General features: G+C 35.9%; 2 protein-coding genes across 3 annotated transcripts in view; one reads left to right on the top strand and one right to left on the bottom strand.

Annotated features, from left to right (window-relative positions):
• The window catches only part of SEMA3E (semaphorin 3E), a 292,189-nt gene that overhangs the window by 133,341 nt on the left and 143,273 nt on the right, over nt 1-15,575 (bottom strand). The window lies entirely within an intron of this gene.
• LOC112621822 (homeobox protein NANOG) lies at nt 9,928-11,230 on the top strand. The gene has a single exon (XM_025381245.1). The coding sequence runs from the start codon at nt 10,108-10,110 to the stop codon at nt 11,023-11,025; it is 918 nt and encodes a 305-aa protein (XP_025237030.1). The 5' UTR covers nt 9,928-10,107; the 3' UTR covers nt 11,026-11,230.

Here is a 15,575-nt window from a genome sequence, read left to right as displayed (position 1 = left end):
GGTTGTATTGAGATAATTCAAAATAATTTAATGGCAATGACATAAATAGAAAAATTCAGGTTGATATCAATTCAATTTTAATCACCTTTATTGTGTATTTTATAAACTATCTCAAATAATTACAAACTTTTTTGTTGCTTTGACTTATTGATTCATGACATTTTTAGTTTTACATATCTTACTTGTGAGAAAACGTAAATATTTTTACCTAATTTGCCATGGAGTTTCAAAATGTATTGAATATTTTTTGCATATGATGAAGGCAATATAAAGGCAAGCAAGGCTTTCTTCCCTCCTCAAGAATTTTTCCTTTCTTAGTTTTAGAGTCACTCCTTTAAGTCATATTAATTATCTGAACTCCAAATCATGGTCCCTGGACTTGGCATATTTACCAAGCAATGGCTGATTTCTTTAAATCCCTTCATACTGCTTCAAGCTGCCTGGATGAAAGAAACAGAAAATATGCAGGAAGATGGGGACAGAAGAAACTCTGCTCTCAGGTTATCTCAAGAAAACACAGTGCAAATAATGGACAGTGCTGACTCAGTTAAATGAAGCAAGCTCCTCTTGAGTTTTCCTACTCTAAAAATAACAGGAATTGCTTGGGGAGGGAATGGACAAAGAAATAAGATGAAACTGAAATGCACCAACTCAGAGTTCATCCGGAAATTTTCTAAAGAGGGAACTAATTATTATTGCTAAGCTGCATGCTAATTATCAGCTGTCAATGAAGATATACTCTGAGGATTTAGTCATTTCCTCTCGTGGCCTTTCCTTTTAACCTGCAAGAGACACAGTTTTTAAAACTCACTGACATCACTATATTACAAAGACAGTTCTCTACACTTTGTCAGAATATATTTAAATGCTATAGTTTCTTGTGTAAGATGAAGGAGAGGAGAACACACATTTTTCAGCTCTCAAACAAAAAGAGATTACCAGGGGAGAGGTGTTTCCTTCTTAAACACACATTTCTTGTTCCACGGTCACCTGCCAACTAAAGATTTCCTGAGACTCAACACTTTAACTAAACTTGTCATGGTTTTCTGAGTTAACTACCTTATTCAATATTGTCCTAAGGTTAATTCAACAACAACAAAAAAATTGAATTTCAGGCAGTAAGCATTGTTAATGAGAATGAAATATGGAAATAGCCATTAGAAATTTTCTTTAAGTTTGTAATAGTTCAAAAGAAAAGGTTTCTCACAACATGCTTTGATGATTTTGACAGATTTGACTGATGATCACTAGTGGCTTATAATGTTGAAACAGATTCGTAAAGAAATAAGCAATTAACTTTTTAAAAAGTGTAAACAAGGACCAGCTCATTGATTTGCTAATTGCTCTTTTTAGCAATGGACAATCGGCTTGTCTTTCATGCATTCTTTGAACTTTTAGGTTCTATTATTTTCACAAGTCAAAGGTGTACAATAGGCATTGTCGTACTTCAAGTTGCTCAGTCATAAACCACTTTCCGAAGAAGGCAGGAGTTCAAATATACATAGGAATAGCCTAGACATTAAATAGCATTTTAATTCTTCAAAGAAAACAAAATAATGTGATTTGTAATTTTCAGATTCCTTGTGTTCTTGTCATATGTAAATTATTATTTAATGGTATATGGAAAAGTAAAAACGAAAGTTAAGATGTATTTAATGACTAAGATGAAGACATTCATAATAAGCTACTTCTACTTAATAGTAAATATATTTTCTCTTATGGCTTTCTTAATAACATTTTCTTTTCTTTAGCTTATTTGATTGTAACCATATAGTATATAATATATATAACATAAAAATATGGGTTACTCAACTGTTTATGTTATCTGGAAGGCTTCTGGTCAACAGTAGGCTATTAGTAATGTTTTGGGGGATTCGAAGATTATACTCTAGCTTTAGACTGCACTGCGGGTTAGCATCCCTAACCCCCAAGTTGTTTAAGCATCAGCTGTATATTGAACATCCACTGTGTTAGGAACTATATCTGGAGTTTCGGAGGAATACTAAAGATCAATATAATTCTATAAACATAACACAAATCAGATTTTAGTATCCATCATTTTATTTCTGAAAATTAATTTTAGATAACAAGGTTTTTTTCAAACTTGTGTACTTCATAAAATCAGGCACATTCACTTTTTTTTTATTTTTTTATTTTTTATTTTTATTTTTTTGAGACAGAGTCTCACTCCGTTGCCCCCACTGGAGTGTAGTGGTATGATCTCAGCTCACTGCAGCCTCCACCTTCCGGGTTCAAGCAATTCTCCTGCCTCAGCCCCTTGAAGAGCTGGGATTACAGTAGTGTGCCACTATGCCCTGCAAATTTTTGTATTTTTAGTAGAGATGGGGTCTCACCATGTTGGCCAGGCTGATCTCAAGCTCCTGACCTCAAATTATCTGCCCACCTTGGCCTCCCAAAGTCGTGGGATTACAGGCGTGAGCCACCGTGCCCAGCCCTTTATAAGAGAATACATTTTATGGTTCAAAACCCAAAATATCAAGGTTTAGAGTCATAAAGATAAACTTCCTCCCATCTGGACTTTCCTTCTGTTTAGTTCTCACTCCCTTGCCCTCAACGGATTAATCTTGTCTAAAATCTTGGGCATTCCTTCAAGTTTTTATGCGTATGCAGCAAATTAGATGTATAAATCTTTATTAATTCTCAGCTTTTTTACAGTCAAAAGGAATCATAATATAAACTTTTTTCTTTACTTTTCTTTACTTCACTTAAAATATCTGAGAAGTATTTGTGTATCAAAACTTAGAGAGGTTATAGTTGCAAGAAACATCTTGTTTTATGGATCACTGTGGTGGGCATTTGAAATCTTTTAAATTTTTACTACTAATACAGCACTGCAATGTATATCTATGAATATATGTCCATTCACAGATGTGCAAATATATTGGTAAGATAAATTTTAAAGTGGAATTACCAGGTCAAAAGCATTTGTAATTTTAACAAATACTGCCAACTTCGCTTCCATAGGGATTATATCACGTTAAAATTCCCTGACTATATGCAAGAGTGCCTGTATTCCCATACCTCATAAACCATATGTAATTAAAGTTTAGGGTGTTTTGCGAATTTGATTGAGACAATATAATTTGAATTTCTCTTATTATAGGTGAAGTTAAGCATCTTTTCATATATCTTAGGGTACTTTACTTTTGTGATTGTTCTTATTACATTCATTGTCTATTTTTCTGTTGGATTAAAGTTGCTTGTCCATATTTGAATTTAAGGAATTTTTAAACTGTTAAGTTTTAAATTATGAAGGTCATGGCTGAGAGATGAAGGAAATTGGACCCTTAAATGTAGAAATTTGTGTATCACTTATGTTGGAAAGATATTTTAAAGGTGTTTTATTTTTAAAAATAGAGTTAATTCCCTTTTTTATCTCATGCAGCCTCTTCCATAAACTTAATTCTTGATTATCTAGAATAATTAATCAAGTTAACAATTAACAGCTTATATAAAATGCTTCTAAGTTTAAATACACATATGCACATGTGTGCGCAGGCACACACACACAATGTGATTCATCAGAAGTGGCCAAGGGGCATTCTCAGTCTTCCAGAGGCTGAGTTTGGACATCAGCAAAGTCCTAGGCACTCCTATTCAACTGGCAAATTATGTGGGAATAAGAAACGTGTGGTTTTACCCAAAATAGAGTGCTTGTTTGTGAGAATTCCAGAATTTTGACTAACGAGTATTTTATAATAAGATGTCATAGATATTCAGCCAAAGCAGAAGTTAAGGAAGCCAAGAATATACATGAACTACTGTAGCATTTTTCTGCAACATTAGCCACTTAAAATGTACTTAAAAGAGGCTGGGTGTAGTGGCTCGCGCCTGTAATCCCAATACTTGGGAGGCCAAGGTGAGCGGATCACAAGGTCAGGAGTTCGAGACCAGCCTGGCCAATATGGTGAAATCTCATCTCTACTAAAAATACAAAAATTAGCCAGGAATCGTGGCGGGTGCTTGTAGTCCCAGCTACTTGGTAGGCTGAGGCAGGAGAATCACTTGAACCTGAGAGGTGGAGGTTGCAGTGAGCTGAGACCGGGCCACTGCACTTCAACCTGGGTGACAGAATGAGACTCTGTCTCAAAAAATAAAAAAACAGCAGTAACAAAAAACATATTTAAAGGAGGGGAGAGAAAGAAAACAGATTTCTAGGAGTCTTTTTTTTTTTTTTTTGAGGTAAAGTTTAGCTCTTGTTGCCGAGGCTGGAGTGCAATGGCGCGATCTCAACTGCAACCTCCGCCTCTCGGGTTCAAACGATTCTCCTGCCTCAGCCTCCCGAGTAGCTGGGATTGCAGGCATAGGCCACCACGCCTGGCTGATGTTTGTATTTGGTAGAGATGGGGTTTCACCATGTTGGTCAGGCTGGTCTCGAACTCCTAACCTCAAGTGATCCACCTGCCTCGCCCTCCCAAAGTTCTGGGAGTACAGGCATAAGCCACCATGCCCAACCTCTTGCTTTCAAAATACTTTCATGTATCCTATGAAATTGTCTGCGGTAACAAAGCTTTGATTTTATTTAGGTACTTATTTTTAATGTTAAGCATATTTAGGTAGGATTCATTTTACGGCAATATTTTAAAAGTCAGCTTTTCTGGATTATGCCATTTTACAGAAAATTGGCTCTTATACAATATTTAAAACTTAATAAGTTACCATTATTTTATACATTTACATCATATTCTTTCTTAGGATTAGGTCTAAAATAAATGGATGATATCTGGTTACTTCTTCATTAATTCACATTAAAATATATATTTAACAATTTTTATTGCATTCACTTAATCTGCACCACCATAAAACAAAATGCATTTTGCTAGATGCCTTCTGATTTATGAACAAAGTTGGCTAATGTATACATAATTGCAATATGATTACATATTATTTAAATCATAAATATATTTTGGTTTTATCTCAACTCAAAAACATCCTGTTATAGAACTAATGTATTCTCTACAATCTGTGTTTTTAATTGAATTTAAGTCATGCTAAGAAGTTGAATAGGTCTATCATCTACTTCATTTTTTTTTTTTTTTTTTTTTTTTAGATGGAAGTCTTTCTCTGTCACCCATGCTGGAGTGCAGTGGCACATTCTTAGCTTACTGCAACCTCCATCTCCTGGGTTCAAGCAATTTTTGTGCCTCAGCCTCCCAACTAGCTGGGATTACAGGCATATGCCACCACACCCAACTAATTTTTGTATTTTTAGTTGAGACAGGGTATTATTGCCAGACTGGTCTATATCTTCATTTGATCATTTTAATGACAGGTCTAATGTAACTTAATACATATACAATTTTTTATGTTTTTGTTGAAATTGTGTACTTTTCTCTAGCAAAAACTTTATTGACCTTTGGCCTATAACATGTTTTGTCTGGTAAATAATCCATCTTATAACAACAAAGAAGTAAATTAGCTAAAACTGGAATCACATTTTTTTCTTCACATGTGGGATTGAATATTTGATAATTTAAGTTTTTCAAATATGACTCTCAAATTTTTGTCTCCTATCTTGACCCCTAAATACATACTTGTTCAGCCAAGTCCTAATAGCTATCTTCTCTTAGAGTCTAAAAGTCTTCTGAAATTTAGCAAATTAACAATAAGGTCTTGATTACCAGAGACAAACCAACTCCTTTCCCAGGCTTCCACTCAGTAAATGGTTCTTTGGCTCTTGGCAAAAACTAAGGATTTGTCCTGATTCTTCTTTCTTGAGTGCCACACTATCTGTCCGTAGCATCGCCTCAACCACCTCTCATCTGGACCACTGAAAGGTCTTCCTATTTTTCTGTCTTCTCCCCTCCATGCCTCCCTCGACCACCACCAATGAGTTCACCTCACAGTAGCGAGAGTGATCACTTCTTTCTTTAAAAATATAAATTGGGTCGTGATGTTCCTCCCACTGTTTCCCAACTCCCTTAGATTAAAACCTGGCTCAAGGTCTGTCACTATCTCTTGGCTGCCTACCCCAGCCCCGGTGTTGCGCCACTTTCTCCTTTCCTCACAGAGCTCCAGGGCTTGGGCTTTATAGAGTTTGGCCTGGACTCTCCTTCCGTCTGCCACACACCTCCCTCGGACCTCCACGCAGCTGGCTCCTGTTCTCATTTGGATCTTCCCTCTGTCTTCCCAGTCTTAAGAAATAAGCCCTCACAGTCTTAAGAAATAAATAAGCCTTCCCAGTCTTAAGAAATAATAAGGCTTAATAAACAAGCCTTCCCAGTCTTAAGAAATCTAAAGATTCCAACCAAGCATTCTAAGTTGCACCATTTTCTTTTCATATCCTATAATGCATGAATGCTGCTAGGTTTTGTGTTTTATTTTAAAATTTGTTTGATGGGTTTTTCTTTACTTATATATGTTTTCTCTCTTCTGACAAGAAACATGTTCCATGAGAAGTTGTAAGCCTTTCCATCTTGGTCACTGTGATATCCCCAGGGCCTAGACCAGTTCTTATGGTTTATTTAGTAAGCACTAGATAACGATATGTTAAATGAATGAACTTGTCTGTGTCTCCCTGTCCTCATCGTAAAATAGGGATAATAATAACTAACTGGTAGGACTACTGTAAGAATCAAATGATTCATAGTACCCAATGGCCAGCAAATATATATGAGTTTCTTTCTCTTTTTATTTTTATTTTTTTGATGTCAATAAATTATGGGTCAAGGGCAGTGAAAGCAAATTTCCCCTGTTGAAATAGGGCTTTCTTAATTACATTTTGTCAAGTGGACATAGTTACTCTCAGGGCTCATCATACAGGCTTAAAGTTAAATAGGAAATTTCACAAGTACGTGATTACTGTGATCAGTGTAAACAGCTACTGTATATTTTAAGTTAAAACCTCAATTTTCTACCAATAATAATTTGGGTCAATTTTATATTTCTTCTTTTTATCCATACCCGTCTCAGATTGCAAGAGAAAAATTTGTCTTTATTTCCTAGGAAATTTGTTTTATTTCTTTATTTATTAATTTATAAGCTCAACCTGAAATAAATTATACAAAGCATTTCTACTCTACCCTTGAAATTTGAATTCTAAGTGCCAGACTGGCAGGCAAAAATTATTTAAATATTTTATTCTTACTATTACTATTAAACTTTAAATTTTTTATGAGTTTTCTAATACAGTCATTTATCACTTATTTATGGGAATACGTTCTGAGTAATACATAATTAAGGAATTTCATTTTTGTGCAAATATGGCGTGCACTTACACCAACCTAGATGGTATAGCCTAGGCTACCTATGGCTACACACCTAGGCTATATATGACCTATGGATCCTAGGCTACAAACCTGTTCAGCATGTTATTATGATGAAAACTATACGCAATTGTAATATGATAAGTATTTGTGTATTTGAACATATCTAAACACAGAAAAGGTAAAATAAAAATACTGCATTATAATCTTATGAGACTACCCTCATATAAGTAGTCTGCCACTGACCTAAATGTTGTTACGAGGCACAAGACTGTACTTAATTTGGTGGCTGATTTGTAAGGACAGAAACAGAATTGTCAGTTTTCTTACAGATGCATGGTTTGAAGTGATGTTACAGCATCACAGCAAAATAGCCTCTACATTTTCCTCACTTGACCTCTAATAAAGATCTTCAGTCTTATCTTTATAAAAATAAAGCCTTCCCTCAACTCACGTAATTTAATCCTGTAAAACATTCTTTCTAAAAACACATGGTTTCCAGATATGCCAGGAGTTTGCAATCTGACATCTGAAATGGTTATACCTTTAAAAATCTGTAGTTTTCAGACTGACATATTACCAAAACAATGACTATTGTATAATTTGAACATTTTATCAATATCACATTTTTCTGATAATTACAAAAATGATAGAATAATAACTGAATTTCAAATTCAGGTAGAATGAAGTGCAACTTTATAATATTTTATATCCTGTTAATTTAATAGAAATTGAACCTACTCATCTACATTATAGTAACAAAGAAAATAATGCTGTCGGTAGATGCTATGTGGATATAGAGATGAAGTTGTGTGCGATTTACCATTACTTCATAGGTTTGGAACTGTCAGACAATCACCAAAATCTTATTTGCTGTTAAATTGCATGCCTCAATTACTGTAGCAGCTACCATGTGAGCCGGATGCTTCTTACTAGGTAATAGGCCCCCTGGGTAGATGGGTTCTCTTTAGATGTGGCTAAGAGAAACATGAAGAGAGAAGACAAACCAATGCTGTGTGTACAATTCACTGATGACTTTCTTTCACAAAAAGTTGCCTTAGTGACTAAGCTGCTACTAAATTCTTCTTCTGTTTTCCTTTTCTGGCAATCCTCAGTTAGTATTGATTTACTATCCAGAAATCCCTGTTGTTTATAACCTGTCGTGAGGCAAATAGTACCTAAGAAGACCACCCGTGTTTTCTCTGGAAGCTATGAAGGGAGGGCAACTCACATTCACAGAAAGGCTCTTATCTGTTAGGTACTGCGTGAAATACTCAATATATGTAATTTCACTGACCCTTCACTCCACCAGTAGATTCAAATGGCTTCTATTTTTCAAATTAGAAAAATAGAAGCTCACGGAGAAAGTTATAAAACTTCCTATTGTCACCTATCATTTGAATATCGACATTTCTGGATATTATTCATTTTGCTTATTACAAGTTACGATAACAAAAGAAGTTGTATAAATTATACAGTGGTTTCTTTGTGGATTAAGATGAGTCATAAGTTTTCAGTAATGGGCATTACAGATATTTCCCGTATTTTAGGGACTTATCAAATAATATTACCCTTAATAAAAGGTCATAGATACCTTTGGAAGTACACATTTTTAAAATAGTATTTCAGCCTTTTTTCATAAAACCTGATTTTCAGTCTCACTCATCCTAAGTTCTATCTCATTGCAGTTTATGTTACAAACCCAATCAAAACAAATAAATAAAAATTAACACAGAGGATCAGATAATATAAAGATCAGAAGCAAATAAAATTAATTTAAAAACCTAAGTCTATTAACCTCAACCTGTAGTTTTCAGACTGACATATTACCAAAGCAATGACTATTGTATAATTTGAACACTTTATCAATATCACATTTTTCTCATAATTACAGAAATGATAGAATAATAACTGAAATTGTCCAGAGGATACTCTCCAGAAATTTTTTATTTGTTAAGTTTTGGAAACCATGAGAATTACAAAATTAGTTCTATCATTATGGAAAGACAAGAATTTATGCTGAAGATACAATTGTATATTTGCTCAGTTCTTGTGAAGCTGTCACAAAAAGTGTATGGCTTTGGGTACAAAAAAAGTAACCAATTTATTCTTATTGATCTGCTTTCCTGTAATTTTTGATAAGCTTCAAACATCAGTGGCAAGCACTATTCACAGTAGCTAAGATTTGGAAGCAACGTAAGTTCCATCAACAGATGCATGGACAAAGAAAACGTCGTGCATACACACAACAGAATATGATTCAGCCTTAAAAACTAACAAGATCCAGTCATTTGCAACAACATGGATGGAACTAGAGATCATTATGTTAAATGAAATAAGCTAGGCACAGGAAGGCAAATATCACATATTTTCACTTATTTGTGGGATCTAAAAATCAAAATAATTGAACGATGGACATAGTAGAAGGATGGTTCCCAGAGACTGGGAAAGGGAATTGGGGGCTTATGGTGTGGAGGTGAGGACAGTTAATGGATTGAAAAAAATAGAATAAATAAGACCTAGTATTTGATAGCACAGCATGGTTAGAAAAACCATAAGGGGCAAGAAATAAAATATATTTCATAACTGTATACCTGTATCACACACTTTTTAAGAAAATGAGAAAATATAACTTAGGTCATGCTAAAATTAGAAGAACTGAAAGATTTACAAAACCCATATAAATCATAATGTAGGTTCTGCTGGACTGAGCTGGTTGCCTCCTGTTATTGTGTAGGCAACTCACTTTATCCCGACTTCTTGATACTTCTGCTTCTGGAGGTCATATTTCTCTAACATCTTCCAGAAAAGTCTTAAAGCTGCCTTAACCTTTTTTCCAGTCCACCTCTTACATTTTTTTCTCCTCTTCCTCAATACTAACATGAGTGTGGATCCAGCTTGTCCCCAAAGCTTGCCTTGCTTGGAAGCATCCGACGGCAAAGAATCTTCACCTATGCCTGTGATTTGTGGGCCTGAAGAAAACTATCCATCCTTGCAAATGTCTTCTGCTGAGATGCCTCACACGGAGACTGTCTCTCCTCTTCCTTCCTCCATGGATCTGCTTATTCAGGACAGCCCCGATTCTTCCACCAGTCCCAAAGGCAAACAACCTACTGCTGCAGAGAATAGTGCCGCAAAAAAGGAAGACAAGGTCCCCGTCAAGAAACAGAAGGCCAGAACTGTGTTCTCTTCCGCCCAGCTGTGTGTACTCAATGATAGATTTCAGAGACAGAAATACCTCAGCCTCCAGCAGATGCAAGAACTTTCCAACATCCTGAACCTCAGCTACAAACAGGTGAAGACCTGGTTCCAGAACCAGAGAATGAAATCTAAGAGGTGGCAGAAAAACAACTGGCCAAAGAATAGCAATGGTGTGACTCAGAAGGCCTCAGCACCTACCTACCCCAGCCTCTACTCTTCCTGCCACCAGGGATGCCTGGTGAACCCGACTGTGAACCTTCCGACGTGGAGCAACCAGACCTGGAACAATTCATCCTGGAGCAACCAGACCCAGAACATCCAGTCCTGGAGCAACCACTCCTGGAACGCTCAGACCTGGTGCACCCAGTCCTGGAACAATCAGGCCTGGAACAGTCCCTTCTCTAACCGTGGAGAGGAATCTCTGCAGTCCTGCTTGCAGTTCCAGCCAAATTCTCCTGCCAGTGACTTGGAGGCTGCCTTGGAAGCTGCTGGGGAAGGCCTTAATGTAATACAGCAGACGACTAGGTATTGTAGTACTCCACAAACCATGGATTTATTCCTAAACTACTCCACGAACATGCAACCTGAAGATGTGTGAAGATGAGTGAAATTGATATTACTCAATTTCAGTCTGGGCACTGGCTGAACCTTCCTTTTCCCTCCTCCCCTCCCTGATAGGATTTTTCTAGTTTGGAAACCACATGTTCTGGGTTCCATTATGCCTATCCAGTCAATCTGATGGAGGGTGGAGTATGGCTGGAGCCTAATCAGAGAAGTTTCTTTTTTTCCTATTGGATCTTCCTGGAGAAAAGACATTTTAATAACTTTGGCTGCTAAGAACAACATGATAAAAGCTGTCTCTGGCTATAGATAAGTAGACCTAATACTAGTTTGGATATCTTTAGAGTTTAGAATCTAACCTCAAGAATAAGAAATACAAGTACAAATTGGTGTGATGAAGATATTCCTATTTTGGGATTGGGAGGCTTTGCTTATTTTTTTAAAACTATTGAGGTAAACGGTTAAGCTGTAACATACTTAATTGATTTCCTCACCCTTTTTGGCTCAGTTTTACTATATTCCCGAATTTGTTGGTTATGCTAATCTTTGTAGAAAGAGGTCTTGTATTTGCTGCATCATAATGACATTAGTACTACTTTAGTCGGTTTAAGTACAAATGAATCAAACAACTATTTTTCCTTGAGTTGATTTTACCCTGATTTCACGTAGTGTTTTGATAAGTAAATATACGCTTAAACATTAAAAAAAAAATCATAATGTAATCTCCTATGCCAAAACATTATTACTTAGAAAACAAGTAAGTAGGCAAATGTGAACACCTTTCCACACACACTGAGAACAAGAGAATGGATGATAAATTTTTAAAGTATGGAAAACTTGGAAGACACTTTTATATGACAAGTTAAAATATCTATTATAGAACTCACTGGATAAACTTCAAAGCATAAAATTAGTTCTAGACAAGCAATTTATTAGTAGAGCAAGTTTCAAGAATGAAACCGAAGTTGTGTCATAAAATTGAAGATCAGGTTCTTAACATTCTGTATTTTATTGTAGGACTGCCAATCATCTCCTTTGAAAATCAACTAAATTTCTGAGAATATCATTCCTGCCAGCTGGAGGCGAGAGCAAAATTCATTACCATGTAGCTGCCCTATTCCCAGACCCCAACTTTATCAGAACAGATGCTTGTGCCCAGGTAACTGGCCATCCATCATCTAGTCAAATATGATCTTAAAAATACTTGGATCCTCTGGCAAGGTCACTACCCCTATCTGGAAGGAAAAATTCCCTATAAAATTGGGAACAGGAGGTCAATTTTCTTTTTCTGCCATGATCAAGAAGAGGGAGCCTCTGCCACTGGAAGGGAGCAAATGCATTAACCTCCCTGACTGGCAGCTACCCGTTAAAGTGATGATATAATTCTTCACAGTGCTTGTGGTGAATGACTGCTGGGATTTATCACTTCAAAACAGAACTCTGTGTGTGTGGGTGTGTGTGTGTGCATATGGGAGAAAGAGAGAGACAGAGAAAAACGGAGACAGAGAGACACAAAGAGACAGAGACAAATGAAGAACCTGAATGTTGGGGTAGCAGCAAATAGGGGCAAGCAGGTGGTGGAAAAACTTTTACTTCAACAATAATTCTTTCACTTTGCAATAGCAAAAAGAAACATGACAATTAAAACTGATGCAGGCCAGGTCGCTGTGGCTCACACATGTAATCCCAGCATTTTAGAAGGCCAAGGTTGGGGGATCATTTGAGGCCAGGAGTTCCAGACCAGTTTGGGCAACATAGTGAGACCTCATTTCATCTCTGCAAAAAAAAAAAAAAAAAAAAAAAATTTGCCAGGCATGGTGGTGTGCACCTGTGGTCCCAGCTACTTGGGAGGCTGAGGTGGGAGGATAGTTTGAACCTGCGAGGTTGAGGCTGCAGTGAGCATGGCCGCACCACTGCACTCCAGCCTGGGTGACAAAGCGAGACCCTGTCTCAAAAAACAAACAAACAAACAAACAAAACTGATGCAAATAGTATCAAGGAATGAGCATATCAGTTATAGTTCACAGTACTAAAAATAATATAAATTAACAGACATTATATTGAGGCATTTAAAGCTATCAAGTCTCAGCCCGCTTTTGTAAAACTTGCCAATTACAGCCCTTAGCCTCCTAATTTTCCTTGTAAAGATTAAAACAATATTATTATACCTAAATTGTTAAATGCCTTCGAACTGCTAAAATATTTTTAGTGTGAACATTCTTGAATATAAACATATTAACTAAATGATTGATTGATGGCATTATTTTTCAAAGACCAAATTACTGTCAGAAGTTGTAACTTCTTCTATAAAATCAATTATATTCACAATATTTGTACTTCATCTCTTTAATATTCAATGACATAGCATAGTACATCTGACATTTTAAATTACATTATGTTATAAATTATCTATGGAGAATTTAGGATGCAGGATGACAAGTATTTAGCACATTTCTCTTAGTAAATAAAGATAAATGTAGTGCACAGTGGCAAATTGTCATGAGTAAAATAATGATTACTTTCCGGTATAATTGACTACCCTACTATATGACCAAAAATACTCCATATTTCCTCCAAAAAGACAAAAACATACTTTTTGATCTGATAACAGCAAATTCATTAAATGCATTATAAACAGAAGCTTAATGTTTTCAGTAGGGCTTAATCTAATAGGCAAGTTTGCGCACCTGGTTTAATTTGAAGGGGGAAAATGTAAAGGGCCCCTTGAGCCCAATTATTTAATCCTCTCCTTGTTACTCCTGTCATTAAAGTTTTACAACTTTTATATTTTTGACTTTCAAGAGACTCTATTAAAATTTTGGGACCCCTGGGAGGTATTATACTTAAACCTTTATTAACTAATAAGTTTGCTTTGTCTAAATACTTGAACTAGATCTAGCATAAATATAACACTAGATAAACCTAGGAGAGGGATGATTTTCAAGGGAAAAATGAGGATAATATTAGGCTAGGGCTATGTGTTGGGGATGGGGGGACAACATGAAGGTTGATCCAAATGTAGTTTTCATAGTGTTGCCCTGACAGGCCCTGGCACACAGATGTGCTCTTTTGCCACAATAAGGAGGCCAGAGCCAATTACACTGTTCACTTCTGGGTCAGCTTCCTGGAGGCAATAAGACACACTTTGTGACACATGAGAGTATGTCCCAAAAGTCTAGGTAATTTGGTCCAAAATTTACCTTATCCCTTCCCCTGGCAGAAAAAAACAAAAACAAAAACAAAAAACAACAAAAAAACTTATATCTATGGTACATTCAGTGTCAGTGTAGGGGATTTTCCTCATTGCCAATTTTGACTCTGCTTCCGTATCTTCTAGATTCTCTACGTGGGTTGCACATTGGAATCTCCTGGAAGCTCTAAAAATGTTGATGCCTGGGACCCTTGCCAAGAGAGTGTGACCTATTTGATCTGTCCCTGGAATTTTTAAAAATTTCCCCGGGTAATGCTAATGTGACAAAGATTGAGAACTTCTGCTGTAGAATGTTTCTGCTAATGCTCAGCTATTAGATAAGGTACATACATAGTATTTACTTAGTCCCAGGTTCACAAGCTTGTAGATCAGTTACAAAGAATTGCCAAGATACCAAACTTGCCAGAATGTTCCAGCTATTACCTAGTCCCAAGTCAATAATAGTAGGAAAATAAAACTAATCACTGCTTGACATTGTAGACAAGATCATGAAGAGGAGAGAAAAAAAATCTTGCTTGAATATTACATCAACATATTAATAATGGATGTAACAATGTTGATCCTCACATTCCTGAGTATTATTGTCTGTTTTTTGGAATGGCCATCAAACCATCTAATAAAAGTACAAATTGATCATTCATGAGATTTAATCCTGTTGAATCCACTCCATTTTTAATTAAGCAAGTGTTTATTTTAGACGAATTAGAAAATATTCATAGACCCTTTTTATGGCTATAATTGATAATAAGGTATTTTCTTCAATTTGTACAGGAATAAAAATTCAGCTCTGATGAGAATATGCAGTATCTACCAATTTCTTTTGGTCTATATCTTTTCACAAGAGGATTTTAACTTAATTGTGCATTGTAAACTTCTCATATTTCTAGAGGTTTTATACATTTTTATTATTTTAACACTTCATCTTTACAGTAAGAGGTAGAATAATACAATATTGCATATCCCAGTAGATAGATACTAACATAGTGTATTTGCATGCTTCCAAACTTTTTCCTTCAAACATTGAACCCTGAAGAAATGCCACGGATTTCCAATGTAATCAATACTGTCCTCTTCTAGTAGAGAAAATGTATCTCTCTCCTCTCCACAGAGAAAAAGGATTTTTTGATAGAATATTCCTTATCAATTGTTATGATTTTTACCTGGCAAAAGTAGAGATAGAAACTCACTCTATTTATTAAAACCACAAAATCTGGTGTTGTGTAAAACTGCTCTGAAAACTACAAAGCAAATGTGGTTTCTCCTAGGTGTTTATGTACATATTCCATGATGTGGTTAGTTGGTAGTTGGTGAAATGTCCCTTGTCTAGCCAATAAGATACCCCTCATGTGATGAATCTAATTTGTACAATGCTCAAG

Source organism: Theropithecus gelada, chromosome 3, assembly GCF_003255815.1.
Source record: "Theropithecus gelada isolate Dixy chromosome 3, Tgel_1.0, whole genome shotgun sequence".
Taxonomy (NCBI): Eukaryota; Metazoa; Chordata; class Mammalia; order Primates; family Cercopithecidae; genus Theropithecus; species Theropithecus gelada.
Note: the sequence above shows the minus strand (reverse complement) of the source record. Positions and strands in the feature narration are given on the sequence as shown.

Coding starts and splice junctions, on each gene's coding strand:
- LOC112621822 (XM_025381245.1), top strand. CDS start 10,108: ATGAGTGTGGATCCAGCTTGTCCCCAAAGCTTGCCTTGCTTGGAAGCA.